The sequence below is a fragment of the Achroia grisella genome, unplaced genomic scaffold (genome assembly GCF_030625045.1).
Source record: "Achroia grisella isolate CSIRO2021 unplaced genomic scaffold, CSIRO_AGI_Agris_v1 utg702, whole genome shotgun sequence".
NCBI classification, from domain to species: Eukaryota; Metazoa; Arthropoda; class Insecta; order Lepidoptera; family Pyralidae; genus Achroia; species Achroia grisella.
The window spans coordinates 3,704,420-3,724,541 of NW_026712999.1; the positions used below are offsets into that span (position 1 = coordinate 3,704,420).

At 33.6% G+C, this 20,122-nt stretch overlaps 2 protein-coding genes across 2 annotated transcripts; both read left to right on the forward strand.

The window, feature by feature from the left end:
* The first annotated feature begins 6,604 nt into the window (after window positions 1-6,604).
* LOC131850174 (vitellin-degrading protease-like) lies at window positions 6,605-11,450 on the forward strand. Its single transcript, XM_059200347.1, is given in 5 exon segments — window positions 6,605-6,671; window positions 7,198-7,369; window positions 9,656-9,908; window positions 10,468-10,617; window positions 11,210-11,450. Coding segments are annotated over 5 exon segments (837 nt in total). The 3' UTR covers window positions 11,405-11,450.
* Window positions 11,451-14,923: 3,473 nt separating this feature from the next.
* Window positions 14,924-19,917, forward strand: LOC131850175 (vitellin-degrading protease-like). Its single transcript, XM_059200348.1, has 5 exons — window positions 14,924-14,997; window positions 15,799-15,970; window positions 18,194-18,446; window positions 18,988-19,137; window positions 19,677-19,917. Exons 1-5 carry the CDS (start codon window positions 14,955-14,957, stop codon window positions 19,869-19,871), a joined length of 813 nt encoding a protein of 270 aa, XP_059056331.1. The 5' UTR covers window positions 14,924-14,954; the 3' UTR covers window positions 19,872-19,917.
* Window positions 19,918-20,122: the final 205 nt, after the last annotated feature.

Here is a 20,122-nt window from a genome sequence, read left to right on the forward strand (position 1 = left end):
CTAGTACAACAATAAAATATATCATGTAACTACTTGCCCCGGCTTCGCACGGTGTACACGTATTATATATATAAACTTTCCTCTAGAATCACTCTATCTATTTAAAAAATTCGCTTCAAAATCTGTTGTGTAGTTTTAAAGATTTAAGCATACATAGGGATGGACAAACAGCGAGAGCGACTTTGTTTTATACTATGTAATAATGGTGTAAACATACAAAATTTCTATCACTAATTATTGAAATATAACAGCTAATTATAATTTCACAGTCTGTTATAGTGACAGCATCGGAGTAATACAGCAGGTATTATTTCACTTTTAAAACATATTGAAATTGAAAATAACGCTGCGCATTTGGTAAAAACTTATACAATAATAGAAATTATATGAATGCGATTACCATGGTAATATTATTCATAAGATCCCGATATTTCAATAGTGGTACAAATGTCCTGGTCGCGGGTCAACTCTCTAAATTAAATCAAAACAGAATAATAATAATATCTTTAGTCAATCACAAAGTTACATGTAGTCCTAAATCTCAAACTAGTGTAAATTGAATGAATATATTAGGAGTCAGTTCATTCCTGTTTATGCAATAACTAAATGTCATTTTTATACTTATTGCAATTAATCATAGATTTATTACTAAAGAACCTCAGTTCTTATTGGTTTATCGTAAAGTTAAAAATGAAACTATGATTACCTTTTCGGTAAGTTGTTTCGATTGTAGGGTTATTAGGTAATTTTAGTCTACTGGAATTGTAACACGTGAGTGTTGCTGCAGGCGTTACATGATAACGAGAAGACATAGTGTTGTTATATATATACATAGACAACAATTACTAAAATATTATTTTAAAAAATCTTTTTTTTTATAGCACATTTTTATAGTACAAATGAACATGCGGCTCACCTGATGGTAAGTGATTACCGACGCCCATAATAAATCTGCCCTGATTATATTTCTATGATAACTGCATCCCTCAAAATACCTTTCAGTTAAGGAAAATAAGGAAGTAAAAGTATATGTGTTCCTTCAGGCGCGCAAACCGCACTAGTATGACGCAATGAGTCGGGCATTTCATTCATATCCTCCCGAGAACCTCCATCATTTTTCGAGATTTCGACACATGAATTCACCATTAAAATGGCCATGAATATAGTGGATATCATACTGTAGATATTCAGACGCTAACGATGATAACCCAATTTTAAGAAGAATGTATCAATATTTGTATTTTTAGAACATTTGGGATGTGTGGAAGGGTGTTTGTGAATGTATAATAAGTTGTCGCACATAACTAGATAGATAAAACTTTTATTTTGGTTAAGGGACACACACACTCACACACTATATGCAGTAATATAAAGAAGAAAGTGCAAAGTAAAAACAGAGCTACATTCGTAACAATACTCAATATATGCAAACAACATTTGTATGTAGTGTGTGTGCATCGCCCATATGTAAGAAAGGCAGCACCGCAGTGTATTGTTTGTTCAACCACTAATTTTCAAGTATTGCCCAGGGACATACGCGAGGACGCATGTAATTAAGTGATAAATACGACTAAGTCCTATCTAGCACACACGTCATTTAATGCCATACCAATTAGAACTAGTATAAGGGGAAGAGACTACCTTTACCTTAATTTATTTGTTTGTAAAAAAGAGAAATTAAAGTAATAAAATATATACATTGAAGAATGACAAATATGATACCACGAAACACGCTATTAGCGACGCGGTGTGCTCATACCCATTGAAGCATTCTGGTACAAAATAAAATATCCCCAGAAAAATTATAGGAAGATGTATAAGTATAAAGGCATAATGTTAGTAAAGCGGGTATAATTCTTCCCGATGAAGAATTCTGAGGCAAAAAAGATATTCCCAAGGCTCCAACTTGCACTGTTGTCGAGGTTGAAGAAGGCCCTCTTATTTATGAATACCAGACATATATAGATCTAGACAATGAAATAGCTAGAAATACATATTTGAATAGAATTTATAAATGAATCGAATTAGAAAATATGAAATACTTTTGTTAAACAACACTCAAATAACACTCCAGAAAAAGAGCCTTTTTTATACAAACATATGAGACAATAACTTCCAACTGTATAAAAGTTAGACGAACAAACCGAACAACAAACGCGAACATTGGAAACAATATCGCAAGTTATAAAAACTCTTAAAACGGTGGCTAACTCCTAAAGCGAAATCAAGACTTGAATAGAAATCCGCAGATAAGGCTGAGACACACGAGCGTAGAATTTAACGACCTTCAATTTTGGTGAATTGAAATTGTAATGCGTTAGAGGCGGCGTTATTGTTACGAACGCGATTGTAAACTTCTTCAGGTAGTAACTGAAAAAAAATGATATTTTGTGGTGAATGATAATGAAATTCCGTCGCTTAATGATAAGCTCTCACGGAGCGCTGGTGGATGATGAAGTAATGTCACTTAGTCTGGATCTGGCCAATTTAGTAGAAATTAATCACCTTGCACAAGTTTTTTTCTCTAACCGACACTCTTGTCCAAACAATGCTATATATCAAATTATTCTGACAAACGGCAATAGGTCACTCCGTATGTTCGCGCCGGTCTGTGCTGTGGATTCTAATATACTTGGCGAAATGTGGGCATGTCAAGCATTCACTATAGCTACACTTGACCAGTAAGAAGTAGGGAAGGTATATTTTAATCACACACACTTTATCATTTTTCTTAACGTCCTGTTTCTTTCTTTTATTTCTCCAAAGGTTGCATGAAAGAAATTGCTTAAGCGACAATATTCTCTTTTGTAGGTACCTTCATACTTTGTAATTTAATTTTGCAATATAATACATTTTTGTTAACAATTAATAAACAGTAAATAATACATAATTGTTATATTTTGTATGTTAATTCGTTCAGCAATTCAATAAAGCAAATATATTTTTAAACAGTCACATTAGCAGTGGTAATACTATTGTTTTTTTTTATATAATGAACCTTAATATACACAAATGCAAAGTTGACTATTTTATCAAACAGTATATCACAAAATCCTGCGGTTTCCATTGCTGAGGTCGAGGCTACAAATAAAACGGCATGACAGTTACGACCAACAAAGCTTACTGGGATTACTTGACCAAGAAATTCACGTAAAACCAACCCAAAGGTGTAGTGCAACAAACGCCTACAATTACTTATTGTGAATGGAAATTATAACAATTGACTTTATGGGGGAGAGGAATGTTAATAATGGGGATTAGTGACCATAGTTAGCAAAATAAGCAAATTCAGACAACCTCCATGAAGCCCCTCTTGAGAGCCATCGTAGCAAATGCTAAAGTCGCCACGGTGGGTTAATTCATCTAACTTCATCATCACTTCATTCTTCATTGTACAGTTGTTGTTGGTCTTAGCTAAAATAAAACAACAATGATGTGCGATTAACACCAACGAGTCTGTTGCTGGCAACTTGTCTACCATTCTTAACTTACTTAACTTTACTTTCAACTTTATATTTTTGACATCTGTTTTTTATGTCACTTTAGACTAACTGTTGTTAGTTTTCTCATCGCTGTGAGCCCTTTTGGGAAAAATACACATTATTACTATTATTTGATTTTTAATTAAAATAGTAGTTGTGTTCTCGCTCCAGTCACAGAGTCTGTTAACTTGTTAAGTCGAAATATAATTCGCGTTTAAAATAGTCTGCAGAAAAAACAAAAGAATAAAATAAATGGCTATCACTCAAGAATGCACAGAATTCTTTTTTATTATTTTATGACGTAAGATGCTAAAAATATTTTATATCTTTAGTTTTGTTAAAGTTTCCAACAGTAAATATAATTAGAAATGAATATTGATCTAAACGCATTCTTCTCATTTTAACAATTATTATTATTTATTTAAAAAATAACAGCTTACAAATTTATCAGTTATGCACATTTACAACTGTCTCTGTACTAAGCGTAACTTGTATCGCAGGGGCTAGACTACATAGTACCTTTTAGATTTCTAAAATATTGTAAGTTTTCATAATAATACGAAAAAAATATCAATAGCTTCATGATAATTCAATACTGTTCAACTTTGTAGGTAATTCTAAATGTATGGTATTATGATAGTCCCCATAAGCAGAGCATCGCCGATAACATCACCATAGGAATAGTCATAAATCGACTTCACTTCACTTCAATAATCTCAAATGCTGGATAAATACTCTCTATATATGTATAATGATGATAGGAATATAAACATTTTATATTAGATATTAATCTATACAGATATAATTACTTTACAGGTTAATTTTATTATCTAGATTGTGTAAACTTCATTTGCTATTCACCTTGATATAGAAAGATTATAATCTTTACGCAACATTATCACAAATAATTAACATTATCTATTCAGTTAGTATGTCTGTGTATAAAGTCTAATGTAGGTTGGGAATAGACAACCCAACCAAGATAGTTTTTTTAGATCAGGAAAATTTTCATACAGACCAATGGGAAATGCTGGATTCTTATCGCCTAATCCTGACGGCTATTTCTCCGTAATATTTTGCCAAGGAACGCGACTGCTGGAAACGCGATTCCATCGACAGGACCCCACAGAAGATGCGGGAACGTACAGTGTGTGCATGTACACTGTTTGTCGAGGAATTGACAACCCTAGTATTTTTGTGTAACTGGAATGACGGTCAAGTTGACGATCCGCCTGATCCCTAAGTGGTAACCATTTTCATCTACACGTCATCATGTTATGTCCATGATACCACTCAACTATTCCATTCCGTAGAAATAGAATATGATGCCTCGTACTTATAATTATATTGCCTTATCTCTCATCCACTGATTTTACAAAGAAAGTTTTGCAATACTTGGCGGCCTAAATTTATGAGCAAGAATAAATCCACGGAGATAATTTTGTACAAAACTTAATATCTACATACATACAAACATATATATCTAATCAAAGATCATCAAGTATTCAATTATATATAAGAGGTAATATTTTATTAGTCTCCGAAACGAATTACTAATTTTAAAAATTCTTTAACTATTACTTTCCTATATTATACCTAATGAACATTGGCGATAGAATATTTTAAAAAATTTGGATACCGTGAAAGATATACCAAAAAAATATTTTATTGTACTCTGCAGAAATTATTGACAATAGGGCTTAGTGATGTACTATTGTTTTATAATGGATCTAACTATAATATTACAGTTATTTCAAAATAAGTACCTTTACATGTCAAAATATGTAATTGTAACGCCGGTACAAACTTACACATTATTCGTACAGTTATAATTTTTGAAATTTTTATTAAATAAAGACTGGAGCGTTCCGCTAGTCCATAATATGTTGACAATATAACCTTCTTCTAGTACTTGAACGAATATACCTCCTTATCCACAATAAGTGTATTTTCAATTACAACTTGAAAGAAATTGAGATATTGTTATTAATTTTAATAGTTGGGGTTATTATTTATTAGAGAACGAATTATTATTATTAGTACTGTTAGTATATGTGTACTATATTTTTGTAACATTGGTCTACTACTTATGTATTTTAAATAATCCAACTCACGTTTCGTCGTGTTGCCATTTAGACTTTTATCTATTAAATATAGAATATAGCATACACTGTTAATTTTTTTTTTATGGGTGATTATGGAATGTTGCACCCGCCTGCGCTAACGGTTTACGCTGGCGGGGCGCCAGTGGAAGATGATAAGATGAATATGAGGTCAGGTCAGTTAGCCCATCGTGACAAATTCAAGAAGAATTTATCACGATGGTTTCCAGGGGGAACCGCGTGGAGGTTAACCTGACATGGTATATTGCTAGCAATGAGATCATCATTCCACATTACTAACAATCCCCTTTTCCCCTTTTAAATATATTAAAGAATTGTTATACATGATATGTTTTTACGTATATTTTTGGTAAAGTAGAAACCTTTGAGGAATAATTACTAAAATTCAGGATAACTATTTTAATCATTTTCAATTTCAATTGACGACCTCGATGGTCTAGCGGTCTAGCACACCACTTTACGTCCGATGGTCGCGGGTTCGATTCCTCGCACGGCACAAACATTTGTATTAATGAGTATGATTCTTTGTATCGGTCTGGGTATTTTATATGTATAATATGTATGTATTTACGAAAAAAAAATTATCTATGTGTTAGTATCAGTTGTTTAGTACCCATAACACAAGCTTTAGCTAGCTTAACTTGGGTCTAGATGACGCTGTGTGAATTGTCAAAAACAAAAATAAAAAAAAAATCAATTGAGCCATTCATTTGACGAGATATCATTGTTTTATCAAGGAATAGCGTGTTTAACCTATTTTTTTATCTCTTGAACATACGTTCACACGTTTTACGTAAGCATGAATTGGGTGAAATGTAGTTTGTAAACAAAGCAAGATTATCAAGATTTCTGTGTATATCTATAACCACTTGGTTATCTCAACAATTGACTTATCTGTCAGAATTAGTGTGAAGGTTCACTTTTATCAGTTAATTGTATTTGTATTGACCCAATAATCTTTTGTAATTTTCAGGTATAAATGCTTGCTTATAGTTAAAGATGGTGGCCAGTTATTAAGTCAACATGTACAAGTTCATGTTAGGAGTTGCGGTCTTTGGGTTCGTTGGTGAGTTGTAAATTATCAATTTAAATATTTTCCAATATAATTGGTGAAAGTTGTAAGCTGTAGATGTTTGTTAATTTAGTTTTTTATCTACTAAGTTCAGTTTATTATTTGTTTTTCTAGACCAACTAGGTCTACACTGGAGACTTGCATAATATTAAGATAAACCTACTCTGTTTTCAATGTTAAATGTTACACACAATTTGTTATACACAATTTATTATAGCCTCGGTAGTCTAGCGGTTTAGCGCACCGCCTTACTTTCTATGGTCGCGAGTTCGATTCCTCGCACGTTACAAATATTTGTAATCATGAGTATGATTGTCTGTATTGATCTGGGTGTTTAGGTATTACGTATAATTCGTATGTACCATACTTACGAAAAAAAAATGTATTTGCATCAGTTATCTAGTACCCATAATACAAGTTTTAGCTAGCTTAACTTGAGTCTAGATAACGCTGTGTGAATTGTCCTGAGATTATTATTATTACTATAATTGTAACCAAAGTGTTTTTTTTTTACAATCAGCATCAGCACCAACACTCAAAAGCATAGAAAATGTGAGAATAGTTGGTGGTGAAGATATAGAAATATCCGATGCACCATACCAAGCCTCGATAATACACTATAACCGTCATATCTGCGGAGGAACCATCATAGCAAGAGATATAATAATAACTGCAGCCCATTGTATGATGATGTAAGTTGTATTTTTTTAATTTTTACTAGACTCATAATTTGTCAGATATCATTTACAAATTCTCGTTTTTAGTATATAACAGCAACACAGTATCAATCATCCTGATTACCATTCTGAATGACATGTCATGCCATTGTATTCTGTAATTTTACTGTTACCTGCTGCAACTGAAACATATATTTCAAAGCAAAATACTTGGCAGTTGAGTCTTAATGTTAAAATGCCGTTATTTTTAATACATGGTGTTATCAGTAGGTTTTTTTAACTGTATAATATCAATAATAAATTAATCTCATCTCCTCTTTTAAATAAGGATTATGATATGAGACCAAAATTATGCACAACATTATTTTTTTTAAAAAATCATATACTGTGTACGGAATATTATTTAATTTGCCTATATGTGCACATTTTATTCTAAATTATTTAGATCAATCAGACCCAACCTATTGCTCTGTATTTCTATGTCATCGTCTGTATTATGTAACATATATACGTTAATTCAAAACGTTATTCTATTTTATTTTTTAATTGAAGTAATTGACATTTCTCATTTATATTAGTGCACCGCCAACAATCTTTCTCTGCACCACTCATGGTTGACTGGTAGATAACGCCGCATGGTGTTAAGTCCATCATATGTACACTGTTTTTGTGTATTAAAGTTAAATAACTAAATAAAAATAAAATCATATCAAATATAAGGTTTCACTTGCGTTCAATAACAATTGCACGCTCTACTTTCTGCCAAACCATAAAATGTAATAAAAAGATACTTGTGTATAATCATAAGGGGGTAGATAATATTAGAATAGAAATAAGATAGATGTAACTTAATTTGTATCTGCTATAAATAACTCTATTTATTGATATTATATTCAACTATAGGCGATTATTTAGATTGTAGAAAAAAATACATTATTAATTACGAAGTCTGAATAAACATAGTTTTTTGCTACATTAAAAGTGTTAGATTGAGTATTTTTTTCAGTACGTCGTCAATTAAGAAATTTCTTAGTTTGGACTGTTTCAAAGGTCTCTCTGCTTTATTTATTTATTAAAATGACATTATAAAAACATAATTATTCGCTCTTTCATTTCTTATTCAACGGAAAGTTTTCTCGCGTTTTTATTTATTCTATTTATAAAGTATTTCTTTATGAATAATAGAGGAGAATAAATTTTAAGTGTTATTTCATTTTTTTGTCTATTTTTCGGAGACTTTAAGGCTGATTGTATGAAGTATTTAATTAAAAATCCCACTCAAATTCATGTCGTCATTTAGCACCTTTTGGTCTTTATGCAAGTCATATATAATATCAATATCCTTACCGTACAGTTTGGCTATCTCCTTTAGTTAAAAAGAACTGGCTATAACCTCAACTAGTACACTTTTTATGTTAGTATTATTTTTAGGCAGTTTCAATTTTTAAATATTACATAGCATTAAAGTTGTGTATATGTCTAACAGTTATAAAATAAAAATTCTCTTGTCTAAACAAACATAAAATAAAAAATACCTGACGATAATTTCTAACATTATTTTATGAATCTTCAAATCATTATTTATCTCTAAAATTATATTCATATTTGAAATACTATTGTCTTTTCATTGATTTATATGGCATTGGGCAACTAAATTGAATTAATATTATTTCAAATTCATTTAAATAACAAAGAATTCATTTGATAGGTCTAGACTGTGACAGAAAATTGATATAAATGACGATTAAAAAAAAAGAAACATTGGCGAATGATGTTGTGGTGAACACAATGCTTGAATGCGTAAATTCTGCTCAGTATACGTGAATTCAACGTGGTAGGTTCGAGCCTCGCCTTTGATCGGTCCCACGTCCAATTCAAACGGGGATCGACATTACGACGGCCTAAGCCGAGGTCTGAACCCCTTGCGGTGCCCCTAGACTAAAGTCGTATCCGTCATGCGAGAATTGGACTTTAAATGCTCCATAAGTCCTTTCGCGTGTTTCGAGTGCCTTCTTCTTGCTTCTCCTGCCTTATGCCGTCTGCAAAAAACCCCCTATCGTCCGGTTGAGCTGTAACAAATTAGTAAACAGTATTTTTTTCGGACTACTCAGTCTATGTATATCAGTATAAGCTTGATTAGCTATCTGTGAATGATAGTCCCATCAAAACAGGTCCCATATTAAAGATTACCAAGAACAAACACACAGACAGACAAAAAATTGTAAGTTATTTTTTTTAAGTAAGTACCGTATACACTTTATATTCATGTAGTGGAAAGCTTAATTTTATCTTATTTTTCAGTCCAGACATCGAACGATATACAGTTCGCGTCGGGTCATCGTATAGCACGCATGGAGGGGATATATATCAAGTCGGGGATGTGGCCCGTCACCCAGGTTTCAGTTTCAATAAAATGGATAATGATATAGCAGTTATTTGGTTATCGACACCTATAATTTTTAACGAAAACGTATCCTCAATTGATTTGTTTGAACATGATGAGGAGTTGGAAGATGGAGAACTGGCTACGATAACTGGATGGGGAGATACTGTGGTAATTGTTTTTCTTCCTTGAAAGTAATGTATTTATATTGAATCGGACGGTCATTGTACAGCGCCATCTAGCGTTCTTCGTTCTATAGTTGTTGTATTATAGAGAGCGTTGTTGTAACAGGAAGTTGCGACATATATAAATAATATTATTAGAACAGAGAAAAAACGGATGTACATAAATTTGTTGATGGTATAGCAATTTATATACATATAACAAAATATAAAAATAAAAAATGTTGTCGAAAAAAAAAATTTTTTTTGGGATCCATCCTTAACACTTAGAGGTATAAAAATAAGTTATAAACCTATTCTCAGACCTACTGAATATACAAATAAAATTTCATCTAAATCGGTCAAACCGTTTCGGAGGACTATAAACAGGAACCTGTGACACGAGAATTTCACCTAACCTAACCTTATCGAGTAACAATTTACAACAGACGATTATATCATAAATTATTATTATTACATTTCAATAACTTAAACATAGAGTACTGAAGTAATCCAAACATTTGCTGGCTTTACATTTATAATATAAGTCGAATTGATGTTTGTTCCAGGAAGGTGGTGGTCACCCAGATATTTTACAAAGAGCACTGGTCCCGAAGGTGAATAACGAAAAATGCCACCTGGCCTACGCCCCTGAATACACCATCACATCCAATATGCTCTGCGCTGGATATCCCGAGGGCGGCAAAGATGCTTGTCAGGTATGCTAATAAAGCAAATAAATATGAATAATAATATCTCAAGATAATTCACACAGAGCCATCTGGTCTGAAGCTAAGCAATAGTTGAGTTATGGGTACCAGACGACTAATATAAAAATATAATATACATAGACAATGCCCAGAACGATACACCCAATCTTATGAATACAAATGTTTGTATTCTGAGAGGACTCGAACTCGCGACCAACGGAAGTAAGGCAATAACATCATTTTACAACTTTTTACCATTGTATAACTTCATGTACAATTCTTTACCCGCAAAAAATTGACCCGATTTTTTTTTAATAAATATTCTTGATGTATTTAGACGTTAATATATAGAGAGATAAAATATGTTTTATGTGCATTGTACAATGATAGATGATACAATTAATTAGTACTACTACTAATTAATTATTAATTATTTACACATATACATATGTTTAGTTAATACTACTATTAACTAAACATATGTATATGTGTAAATACAATAAGGCGACTTATGGCTGAAACTTATGGTGAGTGACACCCACCATTTCAAATAGAAAAATTAAAAATAATGATTTTTATATCAAGGAAAATATGTTTGCAGGGTGATAGCGGTGGTCCCCTAATGTATAATAACAAATTGGCCGCTGTTGTATCTTGGGGTATCGGATGTGCCAGACCCGGCTATCCTGGTGTTTACGCGAAAGTATCAGCATTCCGAGGGTGGTTGGACGAAAAGATCACGTATTTGAGAATAAAAAACGTACTACGAGGCTTACCGTATGCAATTTATGAATAAATAGACATTTTTATATTTTTTTAATAAAATCGCGTTATAACTTGAATCTATATTGTTTTTTTTATTAATAGTAATTCACTATTCTGACTTAGATCCCAAAGTTGGAATCCCATGTAATAAAACTCTTACTATGCCTATTACTCGATTAAACTGATGAGTAGAGTGATACCAAAGAACTAAGATTTCCTTCCTTGGCCAACGAGATCTTAATAAAATTTACGCCATTACTCAGGATCCATTAGGCAGACTATGCAGCGAGCAAAAAGACTCTGGGCAAGTTTCGGCTCGAACTACTGTCCTTACTCCTACTTGTCCTTATTGCTCAAAGTCTCATAACATTGAAACGTGCAAAGAATTTAGTTTAGTCACAGTAGAAGTTCGATAGAAGTGGATTATTGCTAACTAACATTGCTAACAAAGTCTGTTACAAATGTCTCCAAAGCAATCTCTATTTCTTTCGCCGCTGTACTCTTAAGCATTGTCAGGTGAAAGGGTGTAAGAGTAGATTAAGCCTTAACTCCCTACTCCACAGAGCCACCACCCCGATAAAAACTGAGAGCGACACAAGTCCGTCGTGTGACGATACAGCGCCGAGTTCGTCGGCAACCGTCACCCACAGTCGATCGCTCTCTACGTCCCAGCGTCCACTACTGAAGGTAGTTCCCGTCACAGTAGCCGGCCCTAAAGGTAGCCTCGATACTTTTGCCTTGCTAGATGATGGCTCTACAACCACCCTATTAGACTCATCAGTAGCGTCCGCCATAGGTGCAAAGGGACGAAGAAGCCATATTAAGATTGATGGTGTAGGAGGTAGGTCAACCGAGTCCGATATATCCCTAGTCGATATCACTATCAAGGGACGTTATAGTATGGAGTGGCATTCTTTAAAAAATGTTCGTTCTATTTCTAACCTGAACCTTGGTCCATAACATATTGAATTAAAAGGTTTACATTATTTATCATATTTGGTTGATTTCATATGTTACGAACATGCTAAACCGTTGCTTTTAATTGGTATCGACAACTGGAACCTCACCCTGCCCACAGAGATCCACCAGAGCTCTAAGTCTCAGCCTGTAGCCGGTCTCACTCCTCTTGGTTGGGTCCTCTTCGGTTTCAGCTCGAGTAAAACCAAACCAATCGTTTTCGTAAACCATACCATTTCTACAAATCCGTCAAACAGCTATGAATCGTTAGAAAACCTCATAAAAAGAACATTACAAACTAGATTCTATAGGCATTGTAGCTAAAGATTATAGTATCCCTACTGAGCCTGACTCTAGCAAATCTAACGCTCTTTGCGTTAGATTTGCTAAAGTCCACCACTACGTCTTCCTTCAGGGCGATTTGAACCTTGTTCCGCTTTAAAAGCCTAGAACGAAAACTCATAGGCGATAAGTCGCTTGCAGAATTATATAGGCAACAGATAAATGCCAACATTGTCAAGGGTTATACAGAAATATGCACAGAACCTGCAGACCCCTCCAAAATAACTTAAATTAGGGTTGTACACGACGCAGAAGCCACTTTTGAAGGTGTTAGTCTCAATTCTATGCTTTTAGCAGGTCCCGATTTACTGCAACCTCTGTTAGCAATCCTGATGCGCATTCGTGAATTCCGTATCGCTCTCAACGGCGATATTCGGGAAATATTTTACCAAATTAAAATCCGGAAGGAGGACAGAGACGTTCAACGTTTTCTGTGGCGTAATGAACCATCCCAACCGATTTTGGAATACAGGATGTCGTCGAAGGTTTTCGCCCCAGTCCGTGCACAGCTCTCTACCTGAAAAAGAAAAACGCATTAGACCATAAAAAAGAATTTCCGATGGTCGTAGATGCACATGTCGTAGACAGAGAAGCACATGCAAACACAGTATTAATTGTCAACGAATTACGGCAGAACTATTTCATCTTCGGTATACGTCCAGCCGTATAGAAAGTCGCCAGTTCTGGCCAGTTACTGTATCCATTGGCCGACGAACCGAAAAACGCTATATGGCACTCTTCACTTGCCTGACAGTACGAGCCATCTACCTAGAAATTGTTGGCAGCTTATCCTCGGATGCGGCAATCATGGCTCTACGTCGCTTTATATCACGTGGATGCCCAATTAAAATTTACTCAGACAACGGGACAGCCTTCGTCGGAGCAAATAATATACTGAGACAACTCTACCATGACGACGTAGTCAATGATGCTGCCAATAAAAGGATCCAGTGGCACCATTCCACCTTCCGAAGCGTAAAGACAGCTCTCTCCGCAATACTAAAAGAAAAATCCCCACGAGAAGAGGTACTACACACACTCCACTTGGAAGCCGAAGCCTTAATAAACTTAAGGCCTCTCACCCACGTCTCTGTAGACCCTAAAGACCAAGAAAGTATAACGCCATTTCACTTTTTAATTGGTTGCTCCTCTCCTTACCAATCATACGGAGAGCTGGATGAACGCGACCTTATCCGTCGAGTAAGTTGGAAAAGAGGCCTTCGTCTTGCTGATCACTTTTGGGCTAGATAGTTGCCGGAATACCTTCCCACACTGATTCTGAGACGACCAGGAGAAAAACCAGATCTTAAAGTCGGAGACCCGGTTCTTATTGCCGACGGCAACCTCCCGCGCGGTTCATGGCCACGGGGCCGTATCTTAAAAACATTCCTCGGTCCCGACAAAACGATCCGTGTGGCAGAGATCGCCACCAAAGGAGGTACCCTCAAAGGAGGTACCCTTGTTTATTTATTAGAGAACGAATTATTATTATTAGTACTATTAGGGTAGGTGTACTATACTTTTGTAACATTGGTGGGTTGAATTTTTTTTTTTTTAATAACACAGGAGACAAACGAGCATGCGACTCACCTGCTGGTAAGTGATTACCGCCCATGAGCACCCGCAACACCAGGGGAATTGCAAGTACGTTGTCGGCCTTTTAAAAAGAAATAAGCTCTTTTCTTGAAGGTTTCAATATCGTATCGGTTCGGAAATACCATAAGTACTACTTTTTTATAATTGAACCCACATTTCGTCGTGAGATATAGAATATTATCTATCTATGCACTGTTAAATATATAATAGGATTGTTACACATAATATTTTTTTTACATAGGTTTAAAGTAAAGTATAGACCTTTGAGGAAATATTACTAAAATTCACGATAATCATTTCAATCAATTTGAATTGAGTCATCTATTTGTCGAGATATCATTTTTTTATCAAGGAATAGCGTGTTTACCCTAATTCTTTATCTCTTGAATATACGTTCACACGTTTTACGTAAGCATGAATTGGGTGGTATAATTTGTAAACAAGGCAAGATTATCAAGATATCTGAGTATATCTATAACCACTTGGTGATTTCAACAATTGACTGATCAAAATACAATTAACTGATAACAGTGAACCTTCAGACTAATTCTGACAGATAGTCAGAATTAGTGTGAAGTTTCACTTTTATCAGTTAATTGTATTTGTATTGACCCAATAATCTTTTGTAATTTTCAGGTATAAATGCTTGCTTATAGTTAAAGATGGTGGCCAGTTATTAAGTCAACATGTACAAGTTCATGTTAGGAGTTGCGGTCTTTGGGTTCGTTGGTGAGTTGTAAATTATCAATTTAAATATTTTCCAATATAATTGGTGAAAGTTTCTTAGATAGGTAGGTTAGGTAGATGCTTGTTAATTTAGTTTCTTTTGTCTACTACGTTCAGTTTATTATGGTTATCTAAATATAACCAATGTGAGATTATTATATGTACATATTATCTTACATATGCTTACCTAATACACTACTGGATCGAATAATTTTTTTTTTAATTAGTCTTTGTAGGTAAAGATTTGGAATGGATTATCCAAAAGTTGTAGTTTTTGAGTTAATTCGGTATTGTACTGGGAGTGTGATAGAAATGTCATCATTATCAAATAACAACAATAACATATCAGATTCAAATAATTTTAGTCACGTATGCGGCTCAAATTTTTGTATTTAATCTCTATATATGACAAGTAAGAGAATATACTGTATGTAATATATATTTTTCAAATGTCGTCCAGAGTAGACCTAGTTTAATAAACAAATGTATGTTGACCATAATAATGACGGTCTCAGTAGTCCAGCGGTTTAGCGCACCGCCTTACTTTCAATGTACACGGGTTCGATTCCTTGCACGGCACAAACATTTGTATTTATGAGTGTGATAGTTTGTATCGATCTGAGTATTTTCTACGTATAATGTGTATGTATTTACGAAAAAAAAATGTATTTGTATCAGTTATCTAGTAACCATAATACAAGCTTTAGCTAGCTTAACTTGAGTCTAGATAACGCTGTGTGAATTATCCTCTGAGATTATTATTATTACTATAATTGTAACCAAAGTGTTTTTTTTTACAATCAGCATCAGCACCAACACTCAAAAACATAGAAAATGTGAGAATAGTAGGTGGTGAAGATATAGAAATATCCGATGCACCATACCAAGCCTCGGTAATACACTATAACCGTCATGTCTGCGGAGGAACCATCATAGCAAGAGATATAATAATAACTGCAGCCCATTGTATGATGGTGTAAGTTGTATTTTTTTAATTTTTACTAGACTCATAATTTATCAGATATCATTTACAAATTCTCGTTTTTAGTATATTTAGTATATAGCAATACCGTATCAGTCATCGATTACCATTCTGAATGACATGTCATGCCATTGTATTCTGTAATTTTACTGTTACCTGCTGCAACTGAAACATATATTCCAAAGCAAAATACTTGGCAGTTGAGTCTTAATCTTAAAAAGCCGTTATTTTTAATGCTTGGTGTTATCAGTAGGTTTTTTAACTGAATAATATCAGTAACATTAATTTATCTCATCTCCTCTTTTAAATAAGGATTAGGATATAAGACCAAAATTATGTACGTCATTTTTTTTTTAAAAATCATATACTGTGTACGGAATATTATTTAATTTGCCTATATGACATGTGCACATTTTCTTCTAAATTATTTAGATCAATCAGACCCAACCTATTGCTCTGCATTTCTAGGCCATCTTCTCGGTTATATAATTTGTAATAACGTTATTTTATTTCTTTTTTTTATTTGCGAAACGTCTAATATAATGTTTCATTTGTGTTCAACAACAACGTGTAATTGTTGCACTAAAAGAATGTAATAAGAATCTTCTTATTACATTTTATTATTTGCTAGAACACACATGTGCGTATAATCATAAGAGGGTAGATAATATTAGAATAGATATAGAAGATTTAACTGAATTTGCCTCTGCTATAAATAACTCTATTCAATTATATTCACCTATAGCAGATTATTTAGGTTCTAGAAAAAAATACATTATATATTATAAAGTCTGAATAAACATAGTTTGTTGTTTCATTAAAAGTGTTAGATTGAGTATTTTTTTAGTACGTAGTCAATTAAGAAATTTCTCAGTTTGGACTGTTTCAAAGGTTTCTGCTTTATTTATTTATTAAAATGACATTATAAAAACATAATTATTCGCTCTTTCATTTCTTATTCAACGGAAAGTTTTCTCGCGTTTTTATTTATCCTATTTATAAAGTATTTCGTTATGAATAATAGAGGAGAATAAATTTTAAGTGTTATTTCATTTTTTTGTCTATTTTTCGGAGACTTTAAGGCTGATTGTATGAAGTATTTAATTAAAAATCCCACTCAAAATCATGTCGTCATTTAGGACCTTTTGGTCTTTATGCAAGTCATATATAATATCAATATCCTTACCGTACAGTTTGGCTATCTCCTTTTGTTAAAAAGAATTGGCTATAAACTCAACTAGTACACTTTTTATGTTAGTATTATTTTTAGGCAGTTTCAATCTTTAAATATTACATAACATTAAAGTTGTGTATATGTCTAACAGTTATAAAAGAAAAATTCTATTGTCTAAACATACATAAAATGAAAAGTACCTAACGATAATTTCTAACATCATTTTATGAATCTTCAAATCATTATTTATCTCTAAAATTATATTCATATTTGAAATACTATTGTCTTTACATTGATTTATATGGCATTGAGCAACTAAATTGAATTAATATTATTTCAAATTCATTTAAATAACAAAGAATTCATTTGATAGGTCTAGACTGTGACAGAAAATTGATATAAATGACGATTAAAAAAAAGAAACATTGGCAAATGATGTTGTGGTGAATACAATGCTTGAATGCGTAAATTCTGCTCAGTATACGTGAATTCAACGTGGTAGGTTCGAGCCTCGCCTCTGATCGGTCCCACGTCCAATTCAAACGGGGATCGACATTACGACGGCCTAAGCCGAGGTCTGAACCCCTTGCGGTGCCCCTAGACTAAAGTCGTATCCGTCATGCGAGAATTGGACTTTAAATGCTCCATAAGTCCTTTCGGGTGTTTCGAGTGCCTTCTTCTTGCTTCTCCTGCCTTATGCCGTCTGCAAAAAACCCCCTATCGTCCGGTTGAGCTGTAACAAATCAGTAAACAGTATTTTTTTCGGACTACTCAGTCTGAAAAAAAAGTTCAAGTCGGCCCTCAGTATATTTTTCGCTCGCTAGCGATTGTGTCCATTTGGATATAAATAAAAAAAAATAGTATCAGTATAAGCTTGATTAGCTATCTGTGAGTGATAGTCCCATCAAAACAGGTCCCATATTAAAGATTACCAAGAACAAACACACAGACAGACAAAAAATTATAAGTTATTTTTTTTAAGTAAGTACCGTATACACTTTATATTCATGTAGTGGAAAGCTTAATTTTATCTTATTTTTCAGTCCAGACATCGAACAATATACAGTTCGCGTCGGGTCATCGTATAGCACGCATGGAGGGGATATATATCAAGTCGGGGATGTGGCCCGTCACCCAGGTTTCAGTTTCAACAAAATGGATAATGATATAGCAGTCATTTGGTTATCGACACCTATAATTTTTAACGAAAACGTATCCTCAATTGATTTGTTTGAACATGATGAGGAGTTGGAAGATGGAGAACTGGCTACGATAACTGGATGGGGAGATACTGCGGTAATTTTTTTTCTTCCTTGAAAGTAATGTATTTATTGTACAGCGCCATCTAGCGTTCTTCGTTCTATAGTTGTTGTATTATAGAGAGCGTTGTTGTAACAGGAAGTTGCGACATATATAAATAATATTATTAGAACAGAGAAAAAACGGATGTACATAAATTTGTTGATGGTATAGCAATTTATATACATATAACAAAATATAAAAATAAAAAATGTTGTCGAAAAAAAAAAATTTTTTTGGGATCCATCCTTAACACTTAGAGGTATAAAAATAAGTTATAAACCTATTCTCAGACCTACTGAATATACAAATAAAATTTCATCTAAATCGGTCAAACCGTTTCGGAGGACTATAAACAGGAACCTGTGACACGAGAATTTCACCTAACCTAACCTTATCGAGTAACAATTTACAACAGACGATTATATCATAAATTCTTATTATTACATTTCAATAACTTAAACATAGAGTACTGAAGTAATCCAAAAATTTGCTGGCTTTACATTTATAATATAAGTCGTATTGATGTTTGTTCCAGGAAGGGGGTGGTCACCCAGATATTTTACAAAGAGCACTGGTCCCGAAGGTGAATAACGAAAAATGCCACCTGGCCTACGCCCCTGAATACACCATCACATCCAATATGCTCTGCGCTGGATATCCCGAGGGCGGCAAAGATGCTTGTCAGGTATGCTAATAAAGCAAATAAATATGAATAATAATATCTCAAGATAATTCACACAGAGCCATCTGGTCTGAAGCTAAGCAATAGTTGAGTTATGGGTACCAGACGACTAATATAAAAATATAATATACATAGACAATGCCCAGAACGATACACCCAATCTTATGAATACAAATGTTTGTATTCTGAGAGGACTCGAACTCGCGACCAACGGAAGTAAGGCAATAACATCATTTTACAACTTTTTACCATTGTATAACTTCATGTACAATTCTTTACCCGCAAAAAATGGACCCGATTTTTTTTTAATAAATATTCTTGATGTATTTAGACGTTAATATATAGACAGATAAAATATGTTTTATGTGCATTGTACAATGATAGATGATACAATTAATTAGTAGTAGTATTAACTAAACATATGTATATGTGTAAATACAATAAGGCGACTTATGGCTGAAACTTATCGTGAGTGACACCCACCATTTCAAATAGAAAAATTAAAAATAATGATTTTTATATCAAGGAAAATATGTTTGCAGGGTGATAGCGGTGGTCCCCTAATGTATAATAACAAATTGGCCGCTGTTGTATCTTGGGGTATCGGATGTGCCAGACCCGACTATCCTGGTGTTTACGCGAAAGTATCAGCATTCCGAGGGTGGTTGGACGAAAAGATCACGTATTTGAGAATAAAAAACGTACTACGAGGCTTACCGTATGCAATTTATGAATAAATAGACATTTTTATATTTTTTTAATAAAATCGCGTTATAACTTGAATCTATATTGTTTTGTTTATTAATAGTAATTCACTATTCTGACTTAGATCCCAAAGTTGGAATCCCATGTAATAAAACTCTTACTATGCCTATTACTCGATTAAACTGATGAGTAGAGTGATACCAAAGAACTAAGATTTCATTCCTCTTATCCTGTAATTACAGACTGATGTTAGATCTTCTTGTTAGTCTTATTATAATTATGT